General features: G+C 35.4%; 1 protein-coding gene across 1 annotated transcript in view; it reads right to left on the bottom strand.

Annotated features, from left to right (window-relative positions):
• PHYHIPL (phytanoyl-CoA 2-hydroxylase interacting protein like) overlaps positions 1-14981 on the bottom strand; it is an 89907-nt gene extending 74926 nt beyond the window's left edge. Inside the window, 2 exon segments of the mRNA XM_032312413.1 lie at positions 14558-14600; positions 14602-14981. Coding sequence (XP_032168304.1) covers positions 14558-14600; positions 14602-14664 — 106 coding nt within the window. The 5' untranslated portion in view covers positions 14665-14981.
• Between the last annotated feature and the right edge of the window lie 8637 nt (positions 14982-23618).

The following is a 23618-nucleotide window of genomic DNA, read 5'->3' as shown; positions in this document are numbered from 1 at the left end:
TCATTAAGCCTAAAAAATTGAAATCTTGTCATTGGTGGCAACCTGGATGAACACTGAGGGCAATACTCAAAGTGAAGTGAGTCAGACAGAAAAAGACAAATGACTTACATGCAGAATCTAAAAAAACACAAAGATCAAAAATGAGCTAATGGATATAGAGAAGAGATTGGTGGCTGTCTGAAGAAATGGGGTGGAGTGGGATGGTGGTGGCATAAGGGGTAAAGAGGATTAAAAAGTATAAATTTCCAGCTTAAAAAGAGTAAGTCATGAAATGGAATGTTCATCATGGTGACTATAATTAATAATATTATACTGTATATTTGAAAGTAGCTAGGAATGTGGATCTTAAAATTTCTCATCAGGAGAAAAAAAGAGTATAACTATGTATGGTGATGGGTGTTGACTGGATTTATTGTGGCCCTGGTTTTACAATATCTACAAATATCAATTCATTACCTTGTCTACCTGAAACTAATACAATGTTGTCATTTATACATCAATAAAAATATATTTAAGAAATTATTTTTAGTGATAAGGAAGGGGTATATAATTTTGTGATATAACATAATATCCACCTTTGAATGTTGGTTGTATTCATTTATTACAGATATGCCATGTTGTATAAAGCAAGATGTGTTAAAATAGAATGAACAAAAATTTGTTGTTAAAAGTTTTGATCTGGTGCCCCTATATTAAAAATTCCTAACTATGTACATAAGTGCAGTCAATTCTTTAGAAATTATATACACATACTACCATACTATTATGTTATAAATACTATAGACTATGGAAAAAATAGAAACAAACTAACAAAATATATAATATTTTAAAATAATTTATTTTTACTTATTACTAAGAGATATATATGAATACGTGCTCTTATGTTGAAAATCTCGGCTCATCATTTTATGATATAGCAATTTAAACAACCAGCTCTAAATATGATTTAGATATCTGGTTTAAAGAGTTGTCACCATTGGAAAATGTATCACAAAAGAATGGGTACATCAGAATGGAGAAAGTACATCAATAGGCGTCTTATGAAACAAATATATTTTTCATTTCTCAATTCCATATACCAATTATATAAAGGTACATCATGCACACTCATTATACATGATAGTTTGATATGCCTGATATTAATCTATATATATATAAAGATTAATCACTTATTTTTTTTCTTACTTTAGCTGAGATAAAACTATTAATAGAAGTTCTATTACTTTCCTCCATGGCCTAACTGATTAACCTATGTGTCCACTGGGGTTCATACAAAATATACTGATAGTACTTGCATAACACTTTTGAAAGTTCTTACACTGTAAATGTAAAGAATATAACTTCCCCATAAAAAGTAGTACAGTAATACAGAAAAATGAAAGTAAGCCATTTGCAGACCCTCTAAATGACAGGACAAGATAATAAAAGTCATTTTAAAAGCAAAGTAAATTCTGGGACTGAAATAAGTTATCATATTTTATATTGTTGGTATAAAAACATTACTCAATGCAAATGTTTTACAAAACTACTTGTTAATCTGACAAAAGCTGTTCTGGGTAAAATCTTTTGCTCCTTTCTATTTTCTTACATTACCACACTGAGCTTTCTTAAGAGTCATGTTTCACTTAACAACAGTGCTTTTCAGCAATGCCCCGATAGCCAATAGCCAAAATATGGAAAGGGCCTGGATATCCATCAACAGATGAATGGATAAAAAAGATGTGAGAGGTGTGTGTGTGTGTGTGTGTGTATACACACACATATATAATGCAGCCATCAAAAAAAAAAAAACCATGAAATCTTGCCATTTATAACAATGTGGATGGGAGTAGAGGGTCTTAATACTAGGCGAAATAAGTCAATCAGAGAAAGACAATTATCATATGATCTCACTGATATGAGAAATTTGAGAAACAAGACAGAGGATCGTAGGGGAAGAAAGGGAAAAATGAAACAAGATGAAACCAGAGAGGGAGACAAACCATAAGAGACTCAATCTCAGGAAACCAACTGAGGGTTGCTGGAGGGGAGGATGGTGGGAAGGATGGGGTGCTTGGGTGATGGACATTGGGGAGGGTATGTGCTACAGTGAGTGCTGTGAATGGTGTAAGGCTGATGATTCACAGACCTGTACCTCTGAAACAAATAATATATGTTAATTAAAAAAACAGTGCTTTTAACATTTCATAAGAGTTCTGTGTGTTCAAAGAAAAGGAAAAAAATTACAGAAATGTTGATAGAAAGCTGGACAAGTTTGCAGACTCCTAGATAAACGATACAAGTGTGAGAATCTAAGAGTGCTTTTGAAACTTGTCAGCACAATTACAATCTAGCTACATTTGAAATGACCTGTAAATAGATGGAAGCTAAAAATCTTTAAATTTTTAGTATCTAATATATACTAACCCCCATAAAAATTTCATAGACAATTTAAGACACCACTATTTAAGAAAATCAATTTGGTATTATATTTCAGTGCCATTTTGCCTTTCTGCCAAATTCTTCTGCAGGAAACAATTAAGAATATTATAGAAATGACAGAGAAACACTATGGTAGGGAAAATAATTATTCCCTGATTAATGTGTTTTGTAAGTTTACATTTCATGTCAGGCTTTCTTAAAGGACACAGTATCTATATTTTAAAGTGCAATGAAAATAAGTAAATACACACATACATTATTTGTGCTAAGTAGCATCATGCATATATCCAGAGAAATATATTTAAGATTTTCATTAAAATATTAATACATTATCATGAAACTAAAAGGACTCTATATGTCAGAAAACTAAAATTGTAAAGTCTTAATATTTCAGGCAGAAAATGAAAAAAATTTCTTCAAATGATTATGAAGTACAGGACAATAGGCTCAAAGGAAAATAGGCTCAAACACTCAGCCTTGAAAAAGTTATGCTACAAAAACTATATTTATTAAAAACAAAAGGTTTATCTAAGCTTACATACAAAGAATCTGCAAAAAAACACCACACAAAAATTAAGTGTAAGTAAGACTATATCCTATTTAGGCTAGTCATTCAATAAAAACCCTAGAACACATTAAAATTAGTGGATTCGAATCAACAGAAAATCTTGGAAATATACATTGACCATGAAAGCCTTAGAAATACCTTTGGTGAAGACTTTTTCTTTGGGCTACAATATCATTATTATTCTGCTAATTTGAATTCCAATAGTTTGTTTATTTTATGCACTGCAGACTATGTTGCCAAAGAGGGAAAAATTACTCTAGCATATTTCCACAGTAAACACAGGTTATCATATACTTAATTCCCTCTCTAGTCAAAATAAAGGGAGAGAAAATCTATCAAGTGCAGAGTTTAGGCCAATTGTATTTCTCCCATGTTAACTGCCTCAAATAACCACACCCAACCCAAATTTGATTATATCAAAGGTAATTAATTTTCAAATACTCTTTTTAGACACCAAAAATAAAAGAGACCAGCATTCAAATTTACTTACTCTAATGAGCAGTTCAAGAATTTGACATAGGTCTAAAGGACTGACTAGAGGATGAAGTAAAGAAAACCTACAAAGGAAAAGTAAAGAAAACCTACAAAAAAACCAAAGGAGAAACAAAAACCCAGAAAACCATCTTTATCCTCAAACACTCTGCCTATGAGACACAGATGGGACATTTCTTAACAGTCTTCTGGTCATTTCCTTCTAGGTATTGCACAGGCATCTGAAACCTAATTTGTCCAGAAAAAGGTTTTAATAGTTTATTATCAAGGCCACTCTTTCATATTCCCTCCAACCAACAAACTACTTTATTTACTGGTTTCAAAATACACCCAGTCTCCAAATTTGGCAAATCAAGCCATCAGTAACAACTCCTTTCTTGTATCTCTCACTTCAAGTTTAATCACAGCCAAGATTTTTTATTTTAACTTTTTTCTGACATTTCTGACATTGCAACAAATATGTTAAATTTGTAAACTGTTACCAAAAAAACTGAAATAAAACATTGGCATATGTCTGAAAACAAGAGAATAAAAATTACCCACCACATACAGTTGATTAATTCAAATGTTGAGATTATGTAAAGTCTTTCCAATTTAAGTGCATGAGAATAGGAAAGTGGCAGGCTTCTCTACTTACTTTTGTAGAAGTTTTTCAAACAGAGAAATTTAAGAATGATAAAGTAACACACAGTGGAGAAGAAAATTTTAATGTCTAAGTCAGTTTTTTAACTCATGATCAACGGATTGTCAGAAATATTGAGATAACTATATAAAGGAAAGTAGAAAAAAATTTTAAAATCTCAGGAGTGGTAGCTCCTATGAAAGCTATTGCCAGCTTCATTAAGTAGTAATTGTTTACTAATAAGAATTGGACATTAAGCTATTTCAAAATAGTTTTAAGTTGAAGGGTTTTTTCCCAAGCTAATTATAATACCGGAATAGGAAATTTCAAAATTCATTTTTCATACCAAATTTAGGCAGCTATCCTGAAAAAAGATATAAATGCTCCAAAAGAAACAAGAAATATTTTATTAATTTAAAAACACTTTTTATGGGGCGCCTGGGTCGCTCAGTGGGTTAAAGCTTCTGCCTTCAGCTCAGGTCATGATCCCAGGGTCCTGGGATCAAGCCCCGCAATCGCATCGAGGCTCTCTGCTCAGCAGGGAGCCTGCTTCCCCCCCACCGCCTGCCTCTCACCTACTTGTGATCTCTATCTATGAAATACATAAATAAAATCCTAAAAAATAAAAATAAAAAAATAAAAACACTTTGATAAAGATTTAAAATAGAAATACCATATAATCCAATAATTCCACTACTGGGTATTTACCCAAAGAAAGTGAAAACACCTTGTCAAAGATATGTGCATACATATGTTTACTGTATCATTATTTATAATAACCAAGATATGGAAGCAACCTAAGTGTCAACCAATAGATGAATGGGCAATGAAGATGTGATATATATATATGAGTATTACTCAGCCATAAAAAAAGAATGAGATCTTGCCATTTGCTACACCATGGATGGGCCTTGAGGATATAATGCTCACTGAAATAAATCAGAGAAAGGCAAATATTATATGATTTTACATACATGTGGAATTTAAAAAACAAAGCAAAGGAGTAAACAAACAAAAAACAGAAACAGAACCATAAATACAGAGAACTGATGGTTGCCAGAGGGGAGGAGGAGATAGGAATGGGCAAAATGGGTAAGGGGAGTGGGAGGTACAGGTTTCCATTTATGGAATGAATAAGTCAAGGGGATGAAAGGTACAGCAAAAAGTATATAGTCAATAGTATTGTAATAGCATTGTATGGTCTGTGGTGAGCATAGCATAAAGTATAGAGTTTTGTAATCACTATGGTGTTCACCTAAACTACTGTAACAATGTATAACAGCTATATTTTAATAAAAAAGGAAAAATAAACCTTTGATAAACATCTTTTAAATATAATGAGCAAACCAATTTATCTAGCTCTTTAATGAAGAAACTCAATTTGATAATACAGTCACAATGTACCAAGCTTATAAATGCAGATAAATTGTCATTAATGAAACTGATCTTTAGAGTTAAGCTTAGTCATGCAAGTAAAATAAATTTAACTGTTCTGAAATTTTAAGAGATCAGCACAAAGGTATGAACTTAAAAAAAATGTACCAAAAATATCTCAGAGAATTACAAGATACATTATTTTCTCACTGAACAATGAAAAAATGAACTGACTAATGAACAGAGTCCATCATCTCCCTCCAAAAGGAACACTTACTCTTTGATTCAACTTGAAAAAAAAAACTTCCTATTTCTATTTAAGTCTGAATCAGTTTATTTGAAGAGTATCCTGAGAAAGCAAAATGAGCTGAAAAACATTAGCAATTATCATGATTTATCTGTGTGAACCAGAATTTCCTAGGCATAATGTAATAAAAATAAAATACAGAAATAAAGTGAATGTTGAGGCTGACAGAAAATAGTAACTTCCAAGTATAAATAATTTTAATTTCTCACTATTCTCATTGACGGACTTTATTGAAAAATATTGTTCAGTTTGAAATTATAGAATAGATGTACACTAATTAAAAGCTAATTTTACTTGTTAAAAGGGTTCTCTAAAAATTAGAAAGTTTCAAATCTACTAACAAGATTCCAAACTCCTAATCATGGCATAAGCTATTTAGCCCTAACTAGTTTTCAGCTTATTTTCCCACAAGGAACATTTCTTTTTTCCATCAATACTAAATGCGATGTATTGCTAGAACATGCATGATTTCATGCCTTTATATATGCTCTTATCTCAACCAGAAATGCCCTTACCCCACTTCTCCTGGCAAATTTTTTTTTTCTTGTAATAGACAGAAAATAATATTGCTTGCTCCATAAAGCTATCTTGAGAGATTCAAGACAGGATTAACTTTCTCTTCTTCACTCTCTTATAATATTATCACGTTATTCTATTTATCTATTTAAATTTATTGTCTCCCTAAATGCCAGAAAATCCTTTAAATGCAATGATTCAAGTTACATTCATTCATTTTTTTCCTATTGTTAACACAGACCCTAAAGCTAGAATACTCACAAATAAATAGAAAAAATTATATACAAGTAGAAGAACAAAAGGAAACAACCAAACTCAATAAGTTTAGTAACTAAAAATTAATCATTGAACAATAGAATGGTACTATCTTCCAGTCATTAAATTCAAAGTGTGGTTACCTTTATCAAAGTGTTTTATTCAAAGTGTGGTCTACAAACTATTTATGAGGCTCTGATGAGATAAATATAAAAATTAGAATTAAGCATTTGGAAACTTTATTTGATAGAGATTTTCACGTTTGTTGAATCTTTTAGGATCTTTTAAATTTCATTTTTCTAATAATTCATTTTATTATATTTTTGAAAGATGAATAAGACCATGACTCCAAAAAAAAAAAAACCTGACTCTTTTTCAATGAGAATTTTCTTTTCAAGGAAGAATATAATATATACATAAATTGTTGTAATATGTACAACTATCCATATTTCTCAAAGTTCACATCATCATCTTTTACACTTTAAAACTTATCTATTGGTAGAATTATAACTGTGCCTGGAAATGCTAATGCATAACTAGTATTTCTTTCTAAAGTTATTTACATGAAAACTAGATTTTAACTTAAAATCAGGGCTTGTTTCTTTCACTGCTCATTAGACCCAAAGGCATCTCTGACTAATTCTATACAGCTGTCTGCCTGACCTGCAGTATCTCAAAACCCCAGTAAAAACAGAATGTTTTTATATAAAAAGAGAATGATTATACAATTTTTTTCAGAAACTCTTCTTTTAGTATTTTCAAGATTAATTAGTCTTTACTAATAAAGATTAATTTATTTTCTTATCCCTCTACATTAGGAGTTGGCAAATGTTTCCTGTAAAAGACCAGATAATTAAATATTTTAAGGTTTGTAAGCTATATGGTCTACTGTCCATATGGTCTACTGTCACAGCTACTCATCCTTTGTAGCAAAAAAGCAGCTACAGACAATATATAAACGAATGGGCATGGGTCTGTTCCAATAAAATTTTACTTAGAAAAACTGGCAGTAGGTTTTCAATTTGGCCCAAGGACTGTAACTTGCTGATGCTTCTTCTATACCATAGGTATAACCTATCATGTAGTAATATTAAAAAACTGCTGCCATTCTTGATGTAGTGTTCCATGATTCATTGTTTGTATATATGATGTGCTATGTGGGGACTAACATAACACAATAAAAAAAAATAAAATGATAAAATGAAGCAGAAAAAAATATTTATTTAACAAAACTTCAAAAAAACTGCCATTCTTGTTTGCATTTATCATCAGCTTTTAAAATTTTAAAGACTAACAGATTCACCAACATTCAAGTTGATAAAACAAAATACTATTTTTCAAGAAAATCAAAGTAAGTATATTGAAAAAATTTTTGTGCTTTGTCTTTAACAGCGTATGTCTAAAGAAGCTATAAACTTTTCATACTATTATTAGATAGCAACACTCCTACAGGCTATAGAAAACAAAAAGTCAGATTTATTTACACTAGTTGCCACAACCACTACAACAAACAGCATATAGGCAAAAATCTCGACAGAAAAACCCTTATATATTTTTTTTGTTAATTTTTTTTTAAAGATTTTATTTACTTATTTGACAGACAAGTAGGCAAAGAGGCAGGCAGAGACAGAGAGAGGATCTCTCCACTGAGCAGAGAGCCCGATGTGGGGCTCGATCCCAGGACCCTGGGATCATAACCTGAGCCAAAGGCAGAGGCTTTAACCCACTGAGCCACCCTTAACCCACTGAGCCACCCTACCCTTTTAAAATGAACTACAAACCTGGTGCAAATAGTTATAATACCACGAAAAAAACTACAATAAAATTCAGAGTTATAATTCTTTTTGTTCAACCCATATCTATGGAGTAACTTCAAAATCCTGATATCTTGTCTACCTTTTTTTTTTTTTTAAACAAACCTGGAATGTAGATTTATTTCATCTTTAGAGTTCAAAGTTGGCCTTCTCCAGCATGTAATCACTCTTTCCTTTAAGGGGTGATCAGAAGTCACTCTAAAACTGGAGTCAAACCCTAATCATCCCTTTTCCACTTAGTTTAGTATTCCCAGTGAAATATATAGTTCTATGAACAATTATCTTTATTATTCTAGAACTCCTTTCCTCGGAACATAAACTGCTAAATGTTTCCGTTTCCAAGGAAGTCTCTTACTGTTAGATTCCAAATGTCTTAATATAAATGTTCTTTTTACTTTACTTCTGATTACCCAGACTTAAAATCCTAAAATTACTCTTTATCACTTTTCGTATTGCTTGAAAATTCAATAACAAAGTTTATAATTATTTTTGGATTTCTTTTATACCCTTGCCACTCACTATCTTTCCATAAACAGAACATGCTGATACTGCCTATCTATTTTTTCCTGTTAAAAACTCTTCAATGCAGGTTTGGGAGAAGGGGGTGGGATTATGGACATTGGGGAGGGTATGTGCTTTGGTGAGTGCTGTGAAGTGTGTAAACCTGGTGATTCACAGACCTGTACCCCTGGGGATAAAAATATATGTTTATAAAAAAAAAAAAAAAAAAAAAAAAGACAGAGACTGAGACCAAAAAAAAAAAAAAAACTCTTCAATGCTTCTATACATTTCTACTAGAAGTCTTCCACAAATACTGATTTTACTTCTCAAATGTATGTGTATAAAATAGAGCCTGCTTAAAAAGACAATTTAACCACTGTATAATAGCAATAAAATATGCTAAAGAGAAATTTAACAGAAGTGGAAAATAAACTCACGAAAGAGACAAATGCTGTAAGTAAAAACTAAAATGCATTTACTAGGGGCAGAGAAGGAAATCAGAAACTGGAAGGATTATCCTTACTGATACAGCAGCTACTATTACTGAAGTCCAAGATAATATATAAAAATAATCCGTAAACTATACTCACATAAAGTTAAGGAAAGATCTAGACTGGGCTTAAATGAGGGGGAATATCAGAAGTGAGAAACCAAGTAAGTTAGAAGTTGTCTAGATAATATTCTACAGAGTGAATTTCTGATTGGCTTACCTAGGCAACAAAGCAAGTTGCCAGTGTTACTACTTAAATCAGTTATTCTACCACTGGAGGGAGTCTGGTCACATATCCTTTGATGTGACTTACACTCTAATAACTTCATCTTCTCTGGAAATGAATTAGAACCCCTACCAAGAATACGAATTGGTTTAACATAATCTGATGACTTTAAAGCTTTTTGTTTGTTTCTTTTAGTTTTTCTTTTATTTTTGTTGTGTTCCATACTCACTAAGTAAAAATTTACAGCATCTCTACTGTCCTATCTGGGTCAAAGAAATGAATCCAGAGGTCTCATGCGCGGGTACACATCTATCCTTGGGGAAAAAAAATCATAAAGAAAAAAATGTTAAATCAAGAACAGAAGGTTCTGATACAAATACCTACCCAAAGCAGCTATCAAGGTCACACAGCACATGAAATGCAGCAAACAGCAGGTTTGAAGTAGAAGCTGAAAAGAGCTTTTAGGATTAAGGCTGACAAGGATATTAGTGATGGATAGATAAATATAAGTAAAGGATAGAGTACTGTAACTGTGGTTTTAAAGTTAACTATTTTATTAATTCAGAATTTACAGTTTCCATTGTCTACTCATGAATTCGCAGTGACATTAAAAGATTTTATTAAGTAAACAAAACACAACTGAAATAAAAAACGAAGATCTAACCGTTGGACCAAAAAACCCCCAGAAAAACCAGTAGTTGCACTCAAGATGTTATGTGGAGACTAATAGTCCATTTACAATAATAATTCTTATAAACAGTCCATTTACAATAATAATCATTTTGTGTCAAGAATTATAAGAAATGATAGAAAATACTCCATGTAATTATTTTAAAAATCCTACAGGATTGACATTATGCCCATTTTGCATAAGAAAGCTTAAAACTAAAGACAGGTTAAGTAACTTGCTTAATGTAATGAATCTATCAAGAGCCAATATTCTGTCAGAAGTGTCTGATTCTAAAATGCTATTGCCACTATCATATGAATGTCACTGAGACGGAGCAATGACTACTGTGTTCTTATACTATTAAAGGTAACAGTTATGGGTACTCTTCCTAGATATCTGCTTCAGAAAAATGTCGTTAAGGATTATCTAATACAGTACTGTGCTAACTAGTAAGCATTTCTGTGTTGTATTTCCAAAGTTAAAATTTGTTTAACTCATATATCAATAGGCATAAAAAAGTCATAACTGATTTCTAATTTAAGTTGATACGATAAAGTCAAAATTAAAAGGAATTTATCTTTTTTTAAATATGTAAAAAAGAGAAAACATTTTTTTCTTTTTCTTCATAAAACTATTGTTAGACACAAAGACATGGAAATCTGTCAGGTCTCTATGCAATTTCCTTAAAATGTATTCCCTTGCTGAATAATATCATAAACTCCATAAACCATATCTAGGCAGTCATAAAATGATCATGGAAATAATACTTGTTAAATGTAGGAAGCCTTAGGGTGGATTTAAGTGCTATACAACAAATTAATTTTGTATTTTCTTCCTTGCTATTATAACAAGAGTGCAGAGGACTTGGATGCAAATGTAAAACAACATATACATAAATCTTTCCCTTTCAGCAAGGAAAACTTTGAGTTATTTTATATACATATAAATACACACACACACACACACACACACACGTGTGTGTGTGTACCTCTCTCTCTCTCTCTCCTCTCTCTCTCTATATATGATTTTAAGAAAAATGAAAAGAAGTAATGTAGAATGCTGTGTGTGGGATTGGGTACTGTTCTGTCTTGTCACAAGTTATTTACAGTCTGAAGTATCTATGTGAAGAAACAAACTGGAAATGGATTCCCATATTATCAATGCTTCCCAATCAGCAATTAATTATTTTTTTCCTTCAACTTCCTTGGAAAATCTACAGTTAAAATAGATCATATATGCAACTTGAGGATACTTCAACACAGCAGAGAAGGAGGAACAGAAACACTCTCTTACTTGAAAAGAGATTACAGAAAGTACTAGATCTATAGCACACATTCAGAGGTTTCCTAGTAGAAGTTTATCCAGAATCCTCATTTGGAACTACAAGTGACAGGTAGGCAGAGACCATAAACTAGCAACTAAAGCACACATGTCAAGGATAAAAGTACACATGAAATAACATCTGTGTAGAAGAACCCTCTTGATTAATTAAAAAATCCAATTGTGTGACCACTTGGATTCTATTCCAAATTCTTCCAACTGTTAAATATTTGGAGAAACTATTAAAAAAGGAAACATTGTGAATTATTGCTAATTATGTAAATGGATTAATTTATAAGAAAATAACAAGTGGATGAAAAAACATACAAAAGCCAAGGAAACATAAGAGAGGCATACAATTTACCAGCAGCTACAACTCTTAATTGATGAAATATATGAAACATTATAAAATTAAAAACATCTTTAAGTGGAGAGAGTAAAAGGAAACATATATTTAACAGTAGTATTATATTTCCCATTCTATCTACTTCCAAGAAATTTGTGCTCATTTTTTTCCAATACCAGATTAATAGTAGAATACAGTAAAGAGCAAACAAAATAAATGTATTTCTATGACCATAAAATTATGAAAATTTAGCACTTTTTATGTACTTGAGCATATAACAGATCTTCTGCCACGTCTTAATCTTTCTGTTACATAAACAGAAAGAAAATACTGAGACTGAGAGGAAGTGAAGGGAGTAAATAATACCTAGCTGAGTATTTCTCAATATAAGATTATGATAAATAAGGTCTGCTTGACAAACTCAATGCAACATTTTTAAATTGTTCTGCAAAAAAAATAAAAACTAATTCTGGAATTGACATGTAGAGTCACAAAATAAAAAGTTAGACATTTAATAAAATCTTTACACAAGCTATTCCTAATTTCTAATATTTTTAATAGAAAAGTTAGCTCTTTGTATTTGTTGATGTATTTTATAAAATGAAACCCTATTAATCGATGTTGAATCATTAGAAGTCTGCAAATAACTTATTTTCATGGATACTGCTAAGTGCCAGCACCCCCCTATTAAATGTTACATAATTTGTTCACTTTGCAGGATTCATAATGTGAAGTGAAACAACTAAAAAATATTACCAAAATAAAATAGCTACTACTCTACGAGAAGAAACCACACAAATGAAGCACTAGTTTTTGTTACCGTTAATTCTGTAAACTTCATAAAAAAAAAAAAAGCAACTTTATTTCCCCTGGTATCTTTGAAAATGTGGTAAACGCAATTTTCAGTATTAAGATTATGGGGTTCTGAGGAGTAATAATGAATTGCAGTTATTTCCAATAACTACAGTAATAAGCTTTTGATAAATCACTAAAGTAAATGAAAATGAAATCTACTTTTACTAGATTCTTGGTTTTCTGTCAAACCAATATAGGAAAATCAAAACATTTATAATAGTAACACCAGAAAAAGTCATCTCACAAAAGCATAAACTAAAACCCATAAAATTTCATATGTGGTATATTAAAAATAATCTCTATAGTTTAATAATGCCAATTTATATATGGACTATCAAAATGATTACTTTTTTAAGATGCTATAAATATGTGTACCTATTACTATGGTGACCTAAGGATAAAGGAATTATAAACAGCTTTTGCAAGAGTAATTATTTATCAATACTATACCTTTTCCTTTACAGTGGCTTTGGCTTCAAAGGTCAATTATTCTGTGTCAAAGGTCAATTATTCTGTGTTATTAATAAACACGAATTCAGTGTTCAGTTAACCTAAACTATATTATACAGCAACCTAATCAAGTTATTTGAATGACTTTAGAAACAAGACCTCTGCTCCCTATTTGGATAACATACTGATAAATTTTTTGACCTTATTGTGAGCACACTAGTATTTCTACATAACCTTGGTTAAAAAATATTTTTAAATCATCGTCTCTATACACTGTTAATCACTGATTCCATTAATAGTCCAAAGTGTTCAGACTCATCTTGACAACAAGTAAATTGTTTTTCCTTTGTCAGATGCTCAATTTTACAATTATTTGGCCAATCAACTATTAATCAGAGACTCTTTTACAAATGAAGTTTTATTCTACATCACTGAAATAGCACCGACTCTTGAACTACTCCATATAACACAGAAGCACTACAAGCTGCCCATATTGCACACAGTACTAGCTTATCTCTTTAACGCTCAAACCTGTGTTCGATCACTTCCTTCTTTAGGAGACTGCCAACTTTACCAATAGAATAAGCTATATAATATCAAGACACAATGGTGAGTACTCGCCACATATTCTGCACCACAGCAGATATATTAGGCCACTTCTTTACCGATTTTTGGCAGTTTCTGAATCACAGCCCCAAGCCGCGAAGCTTGTGGCTGTCCTTGGTGCTGAAACGCACTCTTTCCCCACCACCCCCGGCGCCCCTTCACTGAAAAACCGTCATCTCCCCCCCCATTTGAGAGCATAAAAAGGCTAATGAATTTGGGGGATCTAAAGAGGGAAGGTTTAAAAAAGGAAATGATAAGTTTCTGGGCTGAGAATGCTAACTAGCGTGTGCGGGTGGAGAGGGGAAAGAAGGGGGTACTAAAAGCACCCAGAGGGCATTTCCCCTTTGGTTCGGGTAGACAGACCCTGGAGCCCCGGGCTGCGGCACCATCGGAAACGCCTCGTCCGGGGCAGAAGCGGCAGGCGGGAACGGCGCCCTCGCCCGGGCAGCTCCTCTGAGCGGGACCAGGCGGGCGAGGACGCCCAGGGGCGCCGCGGCCAGATACTAACGCGACTTTCCGCGCCAACGAGCGAGCCCCGGGGTCCTTTTGTTTCTAGCGTCTGAGGGGAGGGCGGATGAGCGGAAAGGAGCCCACCTGTATTTATTTCGAAGGGGGGACAACAAAAGACCCTGATGCCCCGGCGAGCAGGGTAGGCAGAGTCGGGGCGGCCGTGGCGACTGGCCGCGGGCTCGGCCCCTTTCCTTACAGCCCCCGTCGCTCTTACCGTCCCGGTCGCACAGCTGAATGGCCTCCAGGCTGAGGTTTTTTGATCACCTCCTCACAGGGGCTGGTGGGGCTGTTGAGGGTATGATCCAGGCGCGGCACCTCCATTTTTCCAACTCCCTTCTCAAACCCGCCTGCTTCGTATCCAGGCTCTCCGGGTGGACGGGGTGGGAGAGAAGGGCGGGAAAGGGTAGGAAGTGGCGGAAGGAGGGGGAGGAGGCCTGGGAGGCGGCTCCGAGGGGCCGAGGCTGAGCCTCCGGGCTAGAGAGCCGAGGCCGAGGGGACGGCCGAGGCAGGAGCCGCGGGGACTGTGAGGCTCGGAGAGACCGAGAGGGGACCCGACGCGAGAGCGGGAGGCGCGCGCTCCCAGCGGGGAGGGGACGCGTAGCGCGGGGAACGTGAGGGAAAAGGCCCGGCGCGCGCACGCGCGCGAGAGGACGCGCCCACCTGCTGGCGCGCGGCGCTCCTCCTTCCCCGCCCTTCCACGCGCACGCGCCCCCTGCTGCCCTCACGCCTCAGCCACCGCAACCCCAGCGCGGAGTGTCGGGCGGCGAGCGCCGGGAAACGGCGGGCTGCTGTGGGATATGGTGTGCTGGCTTCGCCCTCTTTTCTGGTGAGGGTGGTTTCTTGTCCTTCCCCTCTTCACAGGGTCAGTTGCGCCCAGGTTGGCTCTGGGGAGTCTGCACGGGGAGGTGAGAAGAAGCAGATTGGTTTTTATGAAGGATTGGAAAAATATGGGTCCAGATCCTTTGTATCCTTGTTCCGGAGCTCCCGGGTTGCCTTCCCACTCGAGGTCTAGAGCTACTCCCCTCCAGGCCCGTGTTTGCTCCGCCGGGCATTTCTCAGAAACAGCTGCGTCTCTGTGAGAGATGAGTGGATTAACTGAGGAGTGTCAAGGTTTATGGACACAATTTTGGTCAGCCCGAAGGAGGGGCAAACATGGGAATTCAGAACTGCCAGAAAGGTGAGGGAATGAGGAGATGCCAGCCTGCTGGAAAAGCAGCACGTATGCTTCGGACTGACAACCACTAATCTTTCAGCCTTCAGTCAAGCTAGATCGATCAATCCATCCACCCTTCCTTCCTTCCTTTCTTTTCTTCCTTCCTTCCTATCTTTAACAAAAAAAGTATTAAATGTTTACTCTGTGGGGCATTGTTTGGGGCTCCAGTGAAGGGGGGGTGGGGAACAGTACCTGACTTCATGGATATGGAAAGATCCTTTTTTAATGGAAAATCTACTTTCTCAACGTACCTTAAATTTGTCTGCCCATTCTTTTTAATGGCAGTTAGTATTCTGCAATGCACTTAGTGGTGGTGAAAATGTTTTTAAAATAAAGTAGATATAGGTCACAGCCTGTTGACCTCTCTTGCCATTTGAGTCTTTGGAATAGTTTTTAGTCGTGTTGCTATCTTAGAATCAGAAGAGTGCCTGCCCCAGTCTCTTCCTTTTTTAGTGTATATGCTTGCTGGAAATTAAAGTTCCTTTTTATTGATTTTCCAATTTCAAACATAAATGTTATCCAATAAAGTAACAATTTACATACAGATTGCTATATGCTACCCTTTCTAGTCACATCCTTCTAGCCATAACATGACTAAGTCTAGTTAATTGAAGCCTCATAAAACAGAACGACCAGCTTAAGGTAAAATAAGCCTGTGAGGAAACTTGGCACAACTGCAAGTTGATAAAAATCTGTGGAAGATAATTGGGTATCTTAAAGTAAAATATCCTCATTATCAACTTAGGTATTAATGAAGATGGATCTCCTTCTTATAGTTTGAGAGAATTCTTGTGGCAAGGTAGGGGGTGTCCCCAGGGAAAGGATAAATTATTACTTGTCAAGAAATATGACAAGATGGCACTTATTGGTGAATTTCCTGTGTTCTAAAAACCTGGCTCTGGAGAAACAGAAATTGATATTGTCAGCTAAGCCACAGTAGTTTCGTCTTTCAGAGTAGTATCACATTTACAAATTTCAAAAGGAACTCTGTAGATTACAAATTTATTGATTTACAGGTGAGAAATATAATTCATATGTATAAGTAAAGCTATAACTCACACAAATATTTTTGCTATGTCCTTGAACAATATGCTAGATGTTGGAAATTTTGCATTCAAATCTATTAGGAAATACAAACATTGGAAAAGGAAAATTATGGTGAGTGTTATGAAAGAGGAATCATAGAAACTTGTGAAGCAAACACAGGGGTTCTAACCTTGTCTGGTTAGTCAGGAAAGCCTTTAAAAAATTATTTAAAAGGAACAGGAAATTATGGGAGGGCTCTAAAGGGGAAGTTAGCATGATCAGATTTGTAGGCCAGAATATTTGTATAATAGGAAGAAGGGATAATGTTTTAAAAAATATTAATGTGACTTTGGGTATAAGACCTTTTCAATCCAAAGCATCTTTCTGCTAAGGATTTAGATTATTACATAATTAACTTAAGAGTTAATATTTCACTTTTGACATTCAGCATAGTATATCTTTTCAAATAAATTGTTAGGATTCAAATCAATGCATTGTCAAAAGATAAAATATAGATTTGTTTATGGCTTAACATACCAAGGCTAGGCCTAGTGGTCAAAACAATCTAGTTTATCCCACAGTGAAGACAAGCTATCCCAATCCACAATAAAGGCTTAAGCCAGAGACTGGTATGAGGAAGATGATGGCTATGAGGTAGGTAAAGTAGGGAAAATTCTATTCTTTTTGGTTCAGAGAATAATGGAAAAGAAGTAGAAGAGCTAAGGAATGACAACGAGGAATGTTTTTACTCACTTGTACATTGAGGATGTGAGATGAGGGATTGTAGCTTTCAAAATATCCAGATAGGTATGGGAAAACTCAAGGACAGAGAAATTTCTGTCCTAGTTCTTAGATCTTTGGGATGATATCACCTGGCCAGGCTGAGGGGGACCACATTCAAGTAACCTTGAACAAAGCATCATAGGCAGAGGACGGGCAGGAATTTACTTTCCAGAACTGCTAAAAGTTCCTGTATACTCAGGAAGTAGTTGAGTTGAGATCTAGTCAGCCTGCTGTGAAAGCTGATTCTAAAATGCAAAATAATATTCTAGCAAAAACTGCAGAATGGACTTTCTAGACTAGGGATGTCTAAAGTATTAAAAAAAAAAAAAAAGACGTCAGTCTTAGAGATGTCTACCAGGCCCCTGACCAAACTGAAAAAATATAGGCCATGAGTTTCTCGAGCCAGCAACTTCAAGTGAAAGGCCAGAAGAAATAAGGCATACAAGAGATATCACCACAGAAATCAGAGGAGGCAAAAGACATTCCATTCAAATCCAGTGACCCTTTGTCTCAGTGCTTCAAGGTAATGGAAGCTCTCCTCTACCGATATTCCCAAATACCATGTGAAATAATATGTAGGGGAAAAGGTAAAAACCCCAAAGACTAAGGATCTAACCTAAAAAGATGGACTTTACTCTAAAAGGGTAAATAAAATATTGATTAAAATATTGATTGAATCTAGGTTCCTATATTAGACTAAAAATATATTTTTATCTTCCCCTTTATATCAGTGAGTGAGATTTCATGAAGATGACCAAATATATTTTAGAGAAAATGAAAATTCTAGGAGGAGGAGCAGGATCGTGGACTAGAGACCTAAATATCATCAGATCCCAGGAATTAAGCTAAATAGTTATCAAACCACTCTGTACAGCTACAAACAACAGGAGAGAGAAGAAGGGAGAGCAGCAATTCTAAGAACAGAAAACCAACCACTTTCTGGAAAGTAGGATGTGCAGAGAAGTGAATCCAAGGCAATTTGGGAAGATAGATTGCAGGGTTAGGGGCAGGCTCCTGGCAAGTGAGAGAGCAGCAGAGAACAAAATTGTAACTTTTAGAAGTTTGCTGCTCTGAAGGATGTTGCTCCAGAGGCCAAGCGGTGGGTGAAGTGCTCATGGGGACAGTGTGGTCTCAGGACCTGTGGGGTGACAAAAAGAACAGGGGTGTCTATGTGTGGCAGAGCTTCCAAGTATCAGAGTGGGGAAGCCGGCTGCGGAGACGGAGCTGAGGAGTGGGCTCTCAGCTCAGGATTACCTTAAATCGTGATCCATGGCACTGTCGGGCCACTGCTCTTCAGGCAGTGACCCAACAACCAGCAAATCTGGGGAGACTCACCTTCTTCTTCCAGGAAGAGCAGTTCAGGAGCCTGCTACAGGAATCAGCTAGGTTTGGAGCCTACAAACGGGGCTATGCACCAGAGATAAATATGCTCAGTCATAGGCTAGGTGAGCTTGGAGTGTGGCTGGAGACCAGGGAGATGGGAGGGATTGACTATTTTTCTCAGAGGGTGCATTGGGGAGTGGGCCCAGTGGGGCCTACAGGCCAGAGATTGGGAGGCCACCATTTTCATTCCCACCCTCCAAAGTTGTACAGAAATCATTAGGGAACAAAAGCTCCCGAGACCACAAAAAAACCAAGCAGATTACTTAGCCTGGCCCTTGGCAAGGGCCATGCAATTTGATCTCAGGCAAAGACATTTGAGAATTACTGCAACAGGCCCCTACGCCAGAAGATCAGCAAGAATGTCTAGCCAAGACCAAGTTAACCGATCAATGAGAACTGCTGAACTTCAGACATAGGGGAAAGCAGCACATGGAATTCATGGCTTTCTTCTCATGATCCTTTAGTTTTCAAAGTTAAATTATTTTTAATTTTTTTTTTCTTACTCTACTTTTAAATTGTTTTCCTCTTTCCTATTTTAACATTTTTAATTATTTTATCAATACCTTTTTAAAAATATGTTTATTTTCATTGTTAGAGTCATATTTTATCCCTTCATTGTATTTAACCTTATTTTCTGTATAAATATAGGTTTTTTTTTCTTAAAAATTTTGGGATATAATTTCTTCTAATAAATCAAAATATACACTAAATCTAGTGCATGGCTTTGTTCTAGTCTCCAGCCAGTTCACATTCTTTCCTTTTTTTTTTTTCTTTTATCAACCAACTTTTTATCTTATCAATTCTTTTTTAGAATCATTTTTAACGTTCATCTTTACAGTCATATTCCATCTGTTCATCGTGATACCCTTATTTGTATTTGTCTGTGTTTGTGTGTGTGTGTGTGTATATATATATATATATATATATATATATATATGTATAAAGTTTTTCTTTCTTTAAAATTTGGGGGGGGGGGTTAGTTTCTTCTAATAGACCAAAATACTCCCAAAAGCAAAGATGTGTCTCTGTTCAATTCAGCTGTCTAATATATACATACATATATATATGTATATATATATATTTATATATATAAAATTTACATATTTTTTTTTCTTTTATCCCCCTTTATTCTTCTCCTGATTTCAGGACTCAACTGATTTCATTAGTGTACCTTTTTTCTGGGGTTATTGCTACCCTTTAAGTATTTTATTCTCTCATTCATCTATTCTTTTTGGGGGGGGATTTTATTTATTTATTTGACAGAGAGACAGATCACAAGTAGGCAGAGAGGCATGCAGAGAGAGAGAGGGAAGCAGACTCCCTGCTGAGCAGAGAGCCTGATGCGGGACTTGATCCTGGACCCTGGGATCATAACCTGAGCTGAAGGCAGAGGCTTTAACCCACTGAGCCACCCAGGTGCTCTCAATGATCTGTTCTTATTTGGATAAAATGACAAGGAGGAAAAACTCACCATAAAAAAAAAGAGAGAGAGAGAGAGGCAGTACCGATAGCTAGGGACCTAAACAATATGGACAATAGTAATATGTCAGAACTAGAACTCAGAATGACAATTATTAAGGTGCTTGCTGGCATTGAAAAAAGCATGGAAGATATTAGAGAATCCCTTTCTGGAGCATTAAAATCCCTTTCTGAGAAATAAAAAAACTAAATAAACTCTAACCGAGTTGAAATAAAAAAAAGCTATTAATGAGGTTCAATAAAAAATGGAGGCTCTTACTGCTATGATAAATGAAGCAGAAGCGAGAATTAGTGAAATAGAAGACCAAATGATAGAGAATAAAGAAACTGAGCAAAAGAGAGACAAACAACTACTGGACCACAAGGGAAGAATATGAGATATAAGTGATACCATAAGATAAAACAATATTAGAATAACTGGGATGCCAGAAGAAGAAAGAAAGAGGGGGAAGAAGGCATAATGGAGAAAATTATGACAGAGAATTTCCCTATTATGGCAAAAGGAACAAGCACCAAAATCCAGGAGACACAGAGAACCACCCCTAAAAATCAGTCAAAATAGTTCAATACCTCATCATCTAATAGTAAAAATTACAAGTCTCATTGACAAAGAGAAAATCCTGAAAGCAGATCAGGACAAGAGGTCTGTAACCTACAATGGTAGAAATATTAGATGTGCAACAGACCTATCCACAAACCTGGCAGGCCAGAAAGGACTGGCATGATATATTCAGAGCACTAAATGACAAAAATATGCAACCAAGAATACTATATCCAGCCAGGCTGTCATTGAAAACAGGAGAGATAAAAAGCTTGCAGGGTAAAACAAACAAACAAAAAACCCAAAACCAAAACAAAACGAAAAACAAACAAACAAACAAACAAACAAAAAACAGCAACAACTAAACAAACCCAACCAACCAACCAAACAAACAAAAAAAGAAACAAGCCTAAAAGAATTTGCAAACACCAAACCCGTCCTACAGGAGATATTGAACAGGGTCTTCTAAACAAAGAGAAATTCTAAAAATAACAGACCAGAAAGGAACAGAGACAACAGGAACAGTAACAGTCACAGGCAAGACAATGGAATTCATATCTTTCAATAGTTACCCTGAATGTAAATGGGTGAAGCGCCCCAATCAAAAGACACAGGGTATCAGAATGGATAAAAAAAAAAAAAAAAAGCAAGACCCTTTGATATGCTGTCTGCAGGAAACTCATTTTAGATCCAAAGACACCTCCATTTTAAAGTGAGGGGGAGGAAAACCATTTACACTAATGGTCATCAAAAGAAAGCTGGGGTGGCCATCCTTAAATCAGATAAATTATATTTTAGGTCAAAAACCATAATAAGAGATGAGGAAGAACACTGTATCATACCTAAAAGGTCTGTCCAACAAGTACATCTATTTAAATATCTATGCCCCTAACATGGGACCAGCCAATTATATAAACCAATTAATAACAAAATCAAAGAAACACATGAACAATAATACAGTAATAGTAGGGGATGTTAACACCCCCCTCACTGAAATGGACAGATCATCTAAGCAAAAGATTAATAAGAAGATAAAGGCTTTAAATGACACACTGGACCAGATGGACATCACAGATATATGCAGAACATTCCATCCCAAAACAACAGAATAGAAATTCTTCTCTAGGGCACATGGAACATTCTCCAGAATAGATCATATCCTGGGTCACCAGTCAGGTCTCAGCCAGCACCAAAAGATTGGGAACATTCCCTGCATATTTTCAGACCAGAATGCTTTGAAACTAGAAATCAACACAAGAGGAAAGTCTGAAAGAGTTCAAATACATGTAGGCTAAAGAGTATCCTACTAAAGATTGAATGGGTCAACTAGGAAATTAAAGAGGAAATAAAAAATTCATCGAAACAAATGAAAACGAAAACACAATGGTTCAAAATCTTTGTGACACAAAACGTGGTCCTCAGAGGAAAGTACATAGCAATACAAGCCTTTCTCAGGAAACAAGAAAGGTAAAAAACCTAACCCTACACCTAAAGGAGCTGGAGAAAAACAGAAAAAAAACAAAAACAAAAACAAAACAAAAACTAAACCCAGCAGGAGAAGACAAATAATAAAGATCAGAGAAGAAATTGATGAAATAGAAACCAAAAGAACAATAGAAAAAGTCAACAAAACTAGGAGCTGGTTCTTTGAAAGAATTGATAAGATTGATAAACCCCTGGCCAGACTTATCAAAAAGAAAAGAGAAAGGACCCAAACTAATAAAATCATGAATAAATAGGAGAGATCACAAACAACACCAAAGAAATACAAACGATTACTAGAACATATTATGAGCAACCATACACCATCAAATTTGACAATCTCAAAGAAATGGATGCATTCCTAGAGTCATATAAATTACCAAAAGTGAACCAGGAAGAAATAGAAAACCTGAACAGACCCTTAACCAGTAAGGAGATTGAAGTAGTCATCAAAAATCTCCCAAAAACAGGAGCCCAAGGCCAGATGGCTTCCCAGGGGAATTCTACCAAACATTTAAAGAAGAATTAATACTTATTCTCCTGAAACTTTTCCACAAAATAGAAATAGTAGGAAAATGTTCAAACTTATTTTATGAGGCCAGCATTACCTTGATCCCTAAAACAGACAAAGACCCCATCAAAAAGGAGAATTATAGACCAGTATCTTTGATGAACACTGACGCAAAAATTCTCACCAAAATACTAACCAATAGGATCCAACAGTACCTTAAAATGATTATTTACCATGACCAAGTGGGATTTATTCCTGGGCTGCAAGGTTGGTTCAACATCTGCAAATCAATCAATACATTAATAAAAGAAAGAACTAGAACCATATGATATTCTCAATAGATGCTGAAAAAGCATTTGACTAAGTACAGCATCCTTTCTTGATCAAAATTCTTCACAGTATAGGCATAGAGGGTACATACCTCAATATCATCAAAGCCATCTATGAAAACCCCACAGCAAATATCATTCTCAATGGGGAAAAACTGAGAGCTTTCCCCTAAGTTCAGGGACAGGGCAGGGATGTCCACTATCACCACTGCTATCCAACACAGTACTAAAAATCCTAGCCTCAGCAATCAGACAACAAAAGAACTAAAAGACATCTGAATCAACAAAGAAGAAATCAAACTCTCACTTTTTGCAGATGACATGATACTTTATGTGGAAAACCCAAAAGACTCTACTCCAAAACTGCTAGAACTCATACACGAAAACAGTAGAGTGTCAGGATATAAAATCAATGCACAGAAATCAGTTGCATTTCTATATACTAACAACAAGACAGAAGAAAGAGAAATTGAGTTGATCCCATTTACAATTGAACCCAAACCGTAAGATACCTAGCAATAAACCTAA

The sequence above is a fragment of the Mustela erminea genome, chromosome 14 (assembly GCF_009829155.1).
Source record: "Mustela erminea isolate mMusErm1 chromosome 14, mMusErm1.Pri, whole genome shotgun sequence".
Lineage (NCBI taxonomy): Eukaryota > Metazoa > Chordata > Mammalia > Carnivora > Mustelidae > Mustela > Mustela erminea.
Note: the sequence above shows the minus strand (reverse complement) of the source record. Positions and strands in the feature narration are given on the sequence as shown.